Here is a 13,564-nt window from a genome sequence, read left to right on the forward strand (position 1 = left end):
CAATATTTGTGGTGTATCTTTGAAAATATTTTAGATTTTTAAAATATAAAAGCCATCCTTTAACATAAAAATTAAGAGTCATTTAAAAAAAAATTTTACAGTAGACGGTGCTTTATTTTTCAATGTCCATTAGGTAAATCACTGCAAAACTTTGCAGTCAATTACCAAAAGCTATAAAGGATTACATTTCAATCTATATTCAGCAAGAACACAAAGCAGATAATGAAGCTGCTAGTTATACATTTTATATATTATATTTATGACAACTGTATATTAATGCAGAATATTCCTGTTTTAATGTATTTCCTTTCAATATACCACAATTAAAACTTAGCCAATAAAAATAATAACAAATTACTAGGGCTGTTACACAGATCTAAAAAAACTCATTAACAGCATTTTCTCAGCTTTAGTGGAGAAAGTGTTGGTACTTGGCAAACAAATCTTCTTTTGCCAAATAAGAAATCAGAAATGCAAATGTCCTAATAAAGATGGGTAAATAGGACAAATATTTCTAATTTCCATTATCATACACAGAAAATAATATACGATGTTATAATTTTAATCACTGACAAAGCTGCAGTTCCATGTAACAAACAACTTTCAGTGCCTGACATTTAAGAGAAAAGCCTTACTTAAGAACCATGCTTCACCAGCTCTGAATATTTCACAACTGCCAATAACAGATATATAGTAGCATTTCATTTTACAGGGAAAAGATGCCAGTAAAAATATGTATGGATATACATGTGAGATATATATATATGTATATATATACACACACATATATATGTGCCAACTTGAAAAAATTTTGTTGCAAAAGCAAAAAGAAATTATTGAAAGGGATTGTATTTTAAATAACTTACCTTTCGCCCATCACTTGCATGGCAATTCACATTTAGAGGAGTCAATAAAGCCATTAGTTTTTCTTCATTACCACTCCTATAAAAAGGTAGTAAGTCAATTCCTATAAAATTATAGAGCTTCTTATGAATATTTATAGATATTTTTTCACAAGAGACTGGAAAATAATATATGTTTGCTTTGGTTTCTTTAATATGGATCATAATAAATCTTTTTTGTAATATTCAATTCAATTAATATATTTCTAATTAAGTCTTGTTAACCATTATAGAGTGGTATATTTGGATAATGCAGCTTTCTACATTTTTGTTTTATTTATCTGCATAAAGTCATCTTCTTAATTACAAACAAACTTAAGTGTGATAAATAATCTAAAACACTGGAGTTAAAAAATACATACAAAATACTGTAAAGAGCTAATCAATTAAATTATAAATGACCAAGAAAAACAACAAAAAAGGATATAGGATCTTAACATTTACTTTATGCCTCTTATTCAAGCTTTACTAGAAAAATCTTTAGAAGAAAATTAAAATATAGGCATTTAAATACTCCAAGAACATCATTTGAAAAGCTGAGTAACTAAGGTTTGCAGGCACCTTAAGAAATGTTCCAAATAAAATTAACCTTATAATCATCACCATATTGAAAGACTGTATCATTATTATGCATTAACCATGTAAAATAAAGTACACAAAGATTTAGTATAAGGTCTTATCTGCATTATTGCATAAAATCCAAACAAGACAATATAACATGTTATAATTTTTATAGCCCTCCACCTGGCCTCCCCCTTTCTCCCTTAAATGCATTATACTCACTTAAATGAATGAAATCACTTACCTAGCAGCTTCTAGGAGTTCGTCTTTCTTGTATTCACCTAGATGATTGCAAAATATCATGCTGTTAGCATTTGGCAGAACACAGATTAAGAAATGCAGTAGGCAGCAAATAGAGAATTAAACAGAGAAGAACAGAAAAAGAGAGTCCACACCCCGCTGGGTGATGGAGCCGTGACGTTAGCCAGCCTGTGAAGGCAGCATCGCCAGTGCCTTGGAGACGGGCAGCAAATTGACGCAGCTTCTTGTCCAATCCTCAGATGAAATAGCTTTCTTCAGACAACCAATGAATGCTAAATCTTGTGTCCAGAAACACATTCCCTCTGATAAGCATGCCAGCTGAAGACAATGTCCCCTCCCCCCTTTTCTATTCAGGCTGTCACAGTATACTTGTGAAGCATAATACATTCTGAAACAAAAGCAAAATAATGTGGCTCTTTAAAGGTACAAATTACTAGTCATCAAAAAGCTCAGTTTTATTTGTAATAACATGGAAAGTTTTTAAAAAAACATTAATTACCATTGTAGAGCTTTATAGCAGTAGAAAATGCAAATATCAGAACCACGAAGCCTTTGCCTTGATAGGGAAGGTCTGTAGACTAGAAATACGTGAACTACGTACCAAATGCTATGAACCTCTTGAGACAGCGCTCCCAAAACCAAAACAGTGAATGCATTCTTAAATGGCAATAATGTTCTAATATGCTGTAATGTTTATACTTTACACAAATTCAATACCAAATTTTAACAAACAATAAATCTTAAAAATATATTTTTAAAGGAGGTTGGCGGTCTCTGAGAACGAGCAGATATCCAACTATAGCAAAATGGGTAAATTTTCCCTATTCTATTTTTTCACAATGGATTTTTAAAATGTTGTCAAAGACTGAAGTAGAAATATAATTTAAAACCTTCCATAACAAATTTCTTAGGGTATTCAAGATCTAACAAACAAGTTTCTTTTGCAAGCTCAATGGAAGGAAAAGGAATTTTAATAATACAGCGTTTGTTCATTCAATAAATAAAAAGATCAACCAGGACTATGATGCAGTGTAATATACTGACTCAACTTAGCATATCACTAAAGAAATAATTATACAAAGTGTCTTAGCAATTAATCATGAAAGCAAATATTAAGTATACACATAAGAATAAAATTTTGGATTAAGTGAAAATTTTATAATTCTATTATAAAATAAATTTATTTTAAAAAATCTTATTTGTAAATATGGACTTATTTACATTTTGCTTCTATGAGTATTTTGCTACAAAAGCAGAATATTGACATAAATATTATAAAGACACCTCAGGACCACCAAGCATGTTTAAATTCTATAACCCATTCTTTAGCTTTAACTTTGTCTTATCTTTTGAATTAATATCAGGTTAAAATCTAAAAACTGTAACGAGATATTTCAAATAAAGAAAAAGTTGTTAAATATTTATTCTCTCCTAAGAAAATTCTATTCACCAATAAAGTCGTAGGTTCAACAATACACATTAATAAGCTAGAATGCATAATTTCATGATCACAGAGTTGGTATTTCCCATAATTTGTCTTTCAGATCCTTTAACTAATTGACAGGGTAAAAGTCATATTATTACATCCTCTAGCCAATAAAGCTCTTGTCTTCCCAAAGCCAATGGCTTACCTTCATTAAACATTTTAGGTAGCAATAGGGTAATTAGAGGGCCAACTTTAAAAGCTCCTTGTGAGAAAAACGGCATAACCCATACATACCCTCAAATGTCTGAAGAACCAAGATCAAAGTAAATCAAATTATGGAATATATTTATTAAAGTTATTAAATCAGTCAGTCACCAAATGTTTGTTAGAAAGGCCTATATGCCAGATTCTGACATCAAGGAATATTACTCTATTAAAGGAGACAGACAAGTAAACAAATGATTACAGTAAAGTATGAAAAAAATCTTATAAAATGCTATAATGAGCTTACTTACTGGCAAGTCTAAATGGGATTAATAAAAGGCAGCGTAGCTGTGGTTCAAAGAAGCCCTCTTGGAGGAGGGGGAACTTGAGCAGAGTTTTGAAGGAAGAACAGGTGAGTCCAGGAAGAGACGGGTGGGAGAGAAGGAAGCAGCCACAGTAAAAGAAATGAGAAGGGAAATGGTAGCTCTATAAACCCGAAACAAAGGACACTCACAAGGGGAATGGGTAAGGATAAAGCAGAGAAGAAATAAAAGAACACAAATGACTTTCCAAGCTGAGAAGTTTGAGTTTTATTTTAAAAGCAATGAGAAAATACTGAAATATTTTAACAAGGAAAGCGCAAAGTATGTTTAAAGATCTCCGAGTTTTGTTATTACATAAAAAATTTCCACACTCTAGTAAACTTTCGTTGGGAAAGAAAATGGCCAAAAATGAAGAGAGAGAGAGAGAGAGAAGAAAAAACAAAAACTAAATTCTGAAATATAAAATATAAATTCAACTTATATTTTAGAATAAGTATAAATTCCCTTACATATGGTAAAGACCATTAAAATTGTGAACCGAAAGTAGCTACTACTGAAATTTAAGTCATAGTGAAACATGATTCCAATAAGCTAGGTGATAAAACTGCAAAGTATTTGAGATCCTCAAAGTTCAAATCAGTCTATCTATATAAACTTCTCATCAAGCATAGCTTATTGATGTTTTCACCAAAAGGCACATTTTTGCGAAAATGTTATTCCTTCCTGGATAAGCTGATAATAAACCAAAGCTTTGAAAGGGAGATATAAAAGTGTATCCAACAGAGTCAGACACGGATATTATAAATGACTTTCTACACTTACTTTTAGAGACTCTAGTAGTTTAATCAACTTTTCTGCAATACATTCCAGCATCCACTATCTGGTGCCCAAGGACCACAATCCATAAACAGTTGAAGCTATTTTTCAAATGTTACCTCCCAGGAACAACTAACATAATGAATTTAGAGCCACTCACACACTCTGACAACAAATCTGAGCTACTTAGCCAAACCGCCAGTTGTTTCATTTTAGCTGAGAATCTGAAAATAATCTGGCTGAGACTGTGGTACTCTAATGGAGCATTCATATTCTTTTATAGCATCCAGATAAAAAGTAGCAATAGATCAGCCAGAAAGGAAACTAAGCAATTATAGTCAAGATAATAGCAGCCAGAGATGGAGAAAACAGACAGGTTAAAATATTTTTTTTATTAGAATAAAGTAAGTGGAATAAAAAAATTAGCAAACCACAAAGTTTACTCTCCAAAATCTGAACCGTTTTTATTAGTCAAATAACTAATAATGATATATGTAAAGATACACATGCACACATGTGCACACGCACACACACAAAGTTAATATGGTAAAGAGCTTTATTATCAGAATAAAAGTTAAAAATAAAACTCCTCTTTCTCTTTCTCTGAGGTAGTCAGAAACAACTTCTCTTTCACTTAAAGGCAAAATTACTTTTTGAATAAAAATTTTAAAAACTTACATCAATAAATAGAAGTCATGATTGTTGACTTATCTCAATTTCAACATTTTATGGGGCTTTTGCCCCTTTTTTCAGCAAGACAATATAAAAGTAGACTTAGTTTTGTAAAAATGAGTCATTTGGTTCTGTGGAGATGGAAAGATTACAAAGCAATAAGGGACTAAAAAAGAACTCTGGTATCTCTTTTTTCTACTTTCAAACCATGCATAATATATACCTATCAATAACACCTCACATTACATGAAATGAGGAGGATGTCAGTTGAAAGTAACCCTTCTCTGCATCACCTCAACCCCAATTTCAGAATCGCTCTCCTAAGGGACTGCCTGCAACACATTCATTTATAGTTCATAAAACTGGTGCTAAGGCAGTTAAATGGAATGTTTAAGGTATCACTGAGAGTATTATCCACTACATGTCAGGCCCTGAACTAGTCTAATATGTGAGCAAAAACTAGCCAGATCTGAACTTCAGAAGAAGTGATATAAGCAAAAGAGAAGAGAAACAAAATAATAATAGCAATAAATCAATTTTAAAAACAATGACAATTACTAGCTTTAAACAGGTTAAACATAACCGATATAACAAGCCAAAATTTTCCACTGAAATTACTTTTCAAAGAATCTGAACTTTCAAATGAGCTTGTAAACATGGCTCTACGGGCTCAGGGAACAGGAAGAAAATTCATTCCAGATCTATTCAAATGATCAATGTACTTTGCATTTCCCCTAGCATGCATACTTCAATTCCTGAACTTATTATGTATCTTATTAGCTCTTCAAAGGAAGAACTACGTAAAAACTTCAGTCAAGAATCTCAATTATCAGGTAAGTGTAGGAACTCTTATGTTCCTGAGTGCTAAGTAGTACCGTGAATTGATAATTCTGATATATTTTTCTCATCACGATATCAGCAAAATAAGAGACAAACTGATTGCTGTAGCTAACCTGAGCTTACGTAGGGAATAAAATAAATACTTAGATTTGAAAATCCTATTATGTGTTTATGTAAAGAATTTAGCTAAAACACCAAGAAATAGTCTAATCTCAAGAAGTTATAGTTAGGTCTTCCACCAAAAGCAATTTTCAGACAGGCTGACATTCTACAATATATAAACATGGGCCCCAGGAATACTTAAATTATTTTTTTCTCTCTAGGACCTTACATTAATATTTTCAGGTAAATGGGAAAAATTATGACGTTATCAGAGCTCTCAATGCCTTCTTCCTACTTTTGAATGCTTTCAAATCTTTCCAATCATTCTGATACTGGCTTCGAAGTCTATTCCATCAGTTAAGTCTAGAATCATGGTCAAACTAAACACTGCACTTCCATTTTAAACACACAATAATTTGGGACCTTCCAATTCTAGACTTGAATAGAGTATTTTCCTGGTAGAGATCCTCTTTCTTTCTATTGTTTCCTACAATTTTAACCTTATTAACTACCTAACAGTAGACATCAAGTGTGCTTATTACGAATGTAATCTCTAAGCTACGCTGTCCAATACAGTAGCCACCCACCTCCCACATGGTTACTTATATTTAAATAAATTAAAATAACAAAATTAAAAATTCTGTTCCTCAGCAGCATTAGCCATATTTCAGGTATTCAATAGGCACATGTAGCTAGTGCCTACCATACTGGAGGGTACAGAAAGAACATTAAAACAGTTGAAACTTTCAGTGGACCATGCAACTTTTTAATGTATTTTTAATGAGTATTTAATTTTACCCTAATAAGGTACTTTCTATATTCTTCTTATTCTTTAAATTGTTACTGCCAAAACTCTATGACAAGCTTTTTTTCTTTCCCCTCCTGAATACCAAACAACTACTTCATCACCATAAAGTACAGGGAAAAATACTGGACTGAATGAATGATAAAAGATCTGGACTAAGTTCTAGCTCAACTATTGATCTACTTATATGATCCTGGCTAAATCCCCTGCAGGGAGCTTTCATTTTATCATTATCTGTAAAATGAGGGGGTTAAATGATTTCTAAAGGTTCAGCTCTGAAATTCTCGTCCTGAATATTAGTCTCACAACATTGGTTAGAAGTTTTTCTAAGATGGTGTGAATGTCGCTCTAAACAGGCTTTAAGGAAAAACATAATTCCCTACTAACCTGCTATAAAAAGTGGTACCTAGGAATTGTTGAGTAAGCAGTAAAGCGATTTTACCCATCCTGTACTAGCAACTCTATTAACAATTCTAAACTTTTGGTAATGCTTTAAAATGAAAACAAGCTCTTTCAGAAGAAAATAATTTTTTAAAAATTCTGATCTTTAATTATACACATTTCTATTTCGTTGTAAGATTTTTTCTAAAAAAAGAAAAAAAGTTCACTTAAGTATGTAACTAGATGTAAACCGAGAGGATTATTATTTGAGAAGAGTTCTCCAATTCTTTAGGAAAATGCAGATGCCCCACCCACTACAGGACAGCTGCAAACAAATTTTCAAAGGTAAAAAAGGCTCCCAAATACAACTATATTTATCCTGTATCAAAATACTTAAATCATAAAAAATGTAATATATTATATGTTGTGAGGAGTGGGAAAAACAGTTTAGTGTGTTTCCTATACTCTTGCTCAACACAACAATCAATGACACAGAAAACCATCTTATGATTTCTGTGACCAAATGTGTGGGGACTTCTCCCCACCAGCAAGCAAGAAAGCAATTTTCCAGCAAACACCAGCTAGGTGTCCTCTAATTCAATTCAGACACAATCTACCTGAAGATAATGTCAGATCCCACAGGTTAAGGGCTCAGTCTGCAAGACTGCCCCCCACTTTAGATGTCACTTGCAAGTCCGGGCCTCTGGAACTTCTGACCTACTGGCTATAAATTGGGGTTCCCTCCTTGGGTTCGATTAATTTGCTTAAGCAGCCCACAGAACTCAGGAAAACATATACTTATGAGACATGCATAGGGTGAGGTATAGGGGAAGGGGCACGGAGCTCCCATGCCCTCTCCAGGTGCGCCACCCTCCAGGAACTTCCACATGTCCAGCCATCCAGAAGTTCTCCAAACGCTGTGCTCTTGGGTTTTTATGGAGGTTTCATTACATAGGCATGATTGATTAAATCATTGGCCACTGGTGACCAACTTAACTTTCATCCCCTGTCCTCTTCCTGGAGGCTGGGGGAAGTTTAGTCCCATCTTGGTCTTTCCTGTGACCAGCATCCATCCTGAAGTTACCCAGGGGCTGCCAGCCACCATTAGCATACAAAAAGACTCATCACATCATTTTAGAGATTCAAAGGATTTCAGGAGTCGTATGTCAGGAGACAGGGATGAAGACCAAATATGTATTTTCACAATATTACACATGTCAACACAAAAAACTTAACCAATGTCCTAAAACACTTCGAAAATACAAAATAATGCTCACAAATAAAGGTTCTGCAAAAACTTATAATGCAATCAATAAATATGGTTGTTAACATCCAGTTACTTCATATGCAGTAATACAGCCTCTTAGTCCCAACAACATCTAACATACACATCCTATTTACTGATACTTAGCAGGCTTTCAAATCATTCATACCCGTTTCTGACATGCTGTCAATTATATTTGAAATGAAACTCAAGACTTTTCTCTAAAATTTTTTCGTTGTTAAAAACATATCAAAATTTGGGACATAAATATAAATACACACTGGCCAAAAAAAGGTTTTATAATAGAAATATACATTCTTTAAAGTTGGATATTAAAAGCTAAGAGAGGTGTTCCTCTAGGAAGTTGTTAAGCAATGAGACATTCTGCAAAGTGTGCCTGTACTTTAAAATAAAACAACCTTTTTAGACCACACTGCAGAGGAAAAAATCTTTCGATACATTAAAAGGAAGACAAGAAGGGAGGGAGGAAGGAAGGAAGAAGGGAACTCATTACAAGAAGGCAGATTACAGTGCCATGTACCGAGTCTGGGAGCTCAGAACCCCCACTGTTACTTAAGCCATGCACTATCTGTGCTAATGGAGGATAGCAGCTGGGAAAAGCAGGACATTAAATTTTTTACTATCACAATGTTTGCTTCAAAAAAGTGGCTTGGGTTCAGAAACCCTACAGGCCAGCTGCCAAAAAAAAAAAAAAAAAAAAAAAGGTTTGGAAAAGTGAATTCCCTATTTGACCCAAAACAGTTCAGCAATTGTTCTATATTTTGTTTTACATCAGTGGTCCTTTTTTCATCATCATCAATCCACACTCCCTTATTTGCAAATCCAAAATCCAAAAAGCTCTAAAAACTCATTTGGCTGCAAAACCCACTCAGTGTACATAGCTATTATATATTTCATTACAAAAATCTTAATGTTCCAGAGTACAGTCCCAGACTCCACTAAGTAAGTTTTGTTATATATGGTAGATGTACTGTCTTTTATTTATTGAGGTATAATTTATATATAGTTAAATTCACCCTTTCTAGATGCCCGGTTCTGTGAATTTTGACAAAATTATACAGTGTAGAAGTGTATTGTGTGACCACTACCCTCAAGATAGAGAACATTTCTATCACCCCAAAAAGTTTCCACGGGCCCTTCTGAAATTAATCTCCTACCCCAACCCCATTCCATGGCGACCACTGATCTGATTTCTGTCCCTATAGTTTTATTTTGTAGAATGTTACATAAATAGAATCATAGAATATATAAAATTTTGAGTCTACCTTCTTTTACTTAGTACATTTATAAATGTTTTTGAGGTTCATCCACATTGCTGGACATATCAGCAGTTTGTTCCTTTCTACTGTTAAGTAATATTCCATTATATGGATATACCTCGACTTGCTTATCCATTCACCAGTTGATAGACATATGAGCTGTTTCTAGCTTTTGGTGATTATGAACAAAGCTACTACAAATATTCTGATGGAGTTTGGATGTGGTGTCCTCCCAGAACTCATGTGGAAATGTGATCCCCAGTACAGCAGTGTTGAGAGCTGTTTGAGTCATGGGGGCAGATCCCTCATGAATGGATTAATGCTCTCCCTGGGGCATGGGACAGTGAGTGAGTTTTCTATTAGTTCCTGTGAGAGCTGGTTGTTTAAAGGATCCTGGTACCTACCTTCTCTCTCTCTTGCTTCCTCTCGCCATGTTATCTGCTTGTACCCTCCTCCCCCTGTTTTCCTCTATGAGTAGAAGCAGCCTGAGGCCCACACTAGATGCAGCTGTTCCAGAATCATAAGCCAAATAAAACTGTTCCTTATAAATTACCCAGTCTTGGGTATTCTGTTATAGCAACATAAAATGGATTAATACACATTCACAGATAGAATTTTTGTATGGACTTAAGACTTCATTTCTCTTGGGTCAATATCTAGCAGTGGGGATGTTGGATTGTATCGCAAGCATATGTTTAACTTTGTAAGAAACTGCCAAACCATGTCTTTTTTAATCTCTGAAAAATTCACAGTTCTGAAATATGGACTTGTCATCTATACAAAAGAATAAGAAAAGAGAAAAAGTTAACTACTGAGATATATGACAGTCCTGCCACAAACTCACAGCTGGAAATCCCAACCTTGCCTCTTATGGGGGCAATTCACCTTACCTGAACTAATTTGCACATCTTTTAATTCTTCATTTCTCACATGTTCTGTGGTCTGTTTTGTTTTGTTTCAACAAGGAGAAAACAGTATTTTCTATCTTTGGTTCATGGCATTCCATGTATGTTTAGAAATGTTGGTAAACATTTCTTACAGGCAAATTCTACAGTAAAGTTATAGATAATGTATAAACTAAAGCCTAACCCTGGAAAAACAAACTAATGTTACCATCAGTGTCCAAACATAGTAAGGCTGTATGCATGAAGTGATATATATCATAGGTTAATCTAAGCAGCTTTCTAAAAAATAAGAGGAATAAGGAAGTTCTGAATTATCATCCACCCAAAATACCAAGCATTGAAAATTACATAAATCTAATTTCTATACTCTCAGAAGTGGTAAATAGGCAAATAAATTTATATTGGCACACACAAAGACAACAGGGATGACTAAAATTTATTATTAATATAAGATTGCCTTATACACGTTTCAGATAAAAATGTTGCTGTCCTTTTTGCTAGGTATTTAAAGTAAAAAGGAACTACACAATAAAATTGATACTAATGGATGAGGTTAAATATATTCCCGATAAGAAAATTAAAATGTACAGGGCCGGCCCGGTGGCGCACTGCTACAGTGTGCCGCTTGGGAAGCACGGCGGCGCTCCCGCCGAGGGTTCGGATCCCACATACAGACCGGTTCCCGCTCACTGGCTGAGTGAGGTGCGGGAGCAACACCGGGGGTTGCGATCCCGTGGCCGGTCCCGGTCCGGTACGGGCGCGACACTGAGGGTTGCGATCCGTTGCCGGTCACGAAAAAAGAAAAAAAGGGGGGAAAAAAAAATTAAAATGTACAGCTGATATGTTGCTTTGTGCTCTCTATATGGGTAAATGCATCCCAATAAGATAATTTTAAGATTATCCGAAATTGAACACGTCCTCCTTCCATTTCTCCTGTTTGCTACTTCAAATAAAAATGTTCTCCTGACTTAGACTTTAAACAATTTCCTAAAGCAAAATTGTTCACAAAATAATTTTTCAAAAAACACAAATATGCTCCCTTCATTTACTCAACCTATAAATCTTTCCTGCATATTTTTCTGAAATCATAATAAACAACCTCAATACATCTTTCTCAACTAAACAAAATATGGAAAGTAGATCAAAGTAAAAAGGTGCAAGTTAAAACCAAAAAATGTCATGATGTTAAAACTGGCAGTATAAGAATCAAAAACTGTTCAATTTTAACTAAATAAAGTTAGTGAGCACTGTTTTATAAAGTATTAATCTAAATATCAGTGTAAATATTTTCAATTTTACCATTAATTTATAGCTATGTAAAATGATATCGCCAGTCAAACATTAAGCTAACATATCAAATTACAAGCACTGTTACACTGTGATACAATTAATGCCTTCTCTCTACTTGGAATTCTTTGAATTCTTACTGTCACCATTTACTTATGTACATTTTCCTCTCACCATCCCCCTACAACAGTCCCGTAAATAAACCCTAATGTCTCTAGCTCTTAATTCAGAGTTACCACATTCATTTTTGCTTTAATTAGCTTGCTCCCTGCTCGAAATAATCATCAGAATAGAATAAAATAAATTTGACTCCCCGTTCCTATGCCTACAAAATAATGTCCAATTCCACAGCCTGACATTCAAAATCCTTTAAAAATATGGATGGAATTTTTTTTTAAATTTATTATTCAATGTTCCCCATTCCACCTCACCTTCCCAACACATATTATAAACTCTACATCTCTCACATTTCCTCAAATACACACTTTGAATTTCCCTGAATTCCTTTGTTCATGTTGATAATTATCTAACTTCCAGTCCATCCCCACTTGTTAAAATCCTGCCCCAAAATGTATGTCCAAGCTTATAAATGACTTCCTTCATAAAATCACTCCATATCATTCCCATCAAAAATACTGTCAAAGGGAACAGATTCCAGTCCTGGTTTTGCCACTACATAGTTTTATAATTTTAGGCCAGTTATTTGCCTGTTCTGAGTCTTAACTCAATCATGTATAAAATAAGGATATCAAACTAGTTTATCTTGGCAAGACTGTTCTAAGACTATATTTAAAACCAGTGAGTGTTAAGTCAGAAGTTCTTAACCTCTGGTAATTTCATAAAATTCAATGAGTCTGTAAACATTCTATAACTGTAAGCAAAAATTAAGTGTATGTTCAAATATGCAAAGTATCTTCTCCCTAGGGAATGGGTCTAAAGATACCTTTGTTGCTACTTAGTCATCCATGATCCAAAAAAGGTTAGGAACTATCATTTCTCTGATCTAAATCTTTTATTTACACAGCCATATACAGACACACATAGCTTCCCCCCGCAACAATGGTAAATCCCTAAAAGCTTTAAGAACATAATGCTTAACTCTGTTATCTCCTAAAAATAGTTCTCAAGCATTTTTCCGCAATATACCTGACAGATGATGTTGACATGGGTGATATATTTCTATCTGCAACAGCTTTGCACTGCAGCCTGCTAAATAAATAAGATATTCTGTGAGTTTGGTACCATTCTTTGGAGTTCTAGCTCTTATTCCATTACCTTTTTTCCTACTGAGTCAAGATTTATGGTACTACTGCTCTATTTTGCTTGGCATATTATAGCCAGTGAATGTATATTTGTTAAATGAATAAATGAGCTAATTCAAAAAAGAACTAATCAATGAATGGCATTTAAAACAATAAGGGCTTATGGGCCAGCCCAGTGGCGCACTGGATAGTGCGCCGCTTGGGAAGCGCGGCGGCGCTCCCGCCCGAGGGTTCGGATCCCACATACAGACCGGTTCCCGCTCACTGGCTGAG

General features: G+C 34.3%; 1 protein-coding gene across 1 annotated transcript in view; it reads right to left on the minus strand.

The window, feature by feature from the left end:
- TNKS (tankyrase, TRF1-interacting ankyrin-related ADP-ribose polymerase) overlaps positions 1-13,564 on the minus strand; it is a 246,637-nt gene that overhangs the window by 100,794 nt on the left and 132,279 nt on the right. The window contains exons 4-5 of the mRNA XM_008574165.1: positions 1,708-1,744; positions 867-942 (exon numbers count right to left, since the gene is read on the minus strand). Of these exons, the coding sequence (XP_008572387.1) occupies positions 867-942; positions 1,708-1,744 (113 nt within the window). The remainder of the gene's footprint in view (positions 1-866; positions 943-1,707; positions 1,745-13,564) is intronic.

Source organism: Galeopterus variegatus, unplaced genomic scaffold (genome assembly GCF_000696425.1).
Source record: "Galeopterus variegatus unplaced genomic scaffold, G_variegatus-3.0.2 Scaffold1005, whole genome shotgun sequence".
Taxonomy (NCBI): domain Eukaryota; kingdom Metazoa; phylum Chordata; class Mammalia; order Dermoptera; family Cynocephalidae; genus Galeopterus; species Galeopterus variegatus.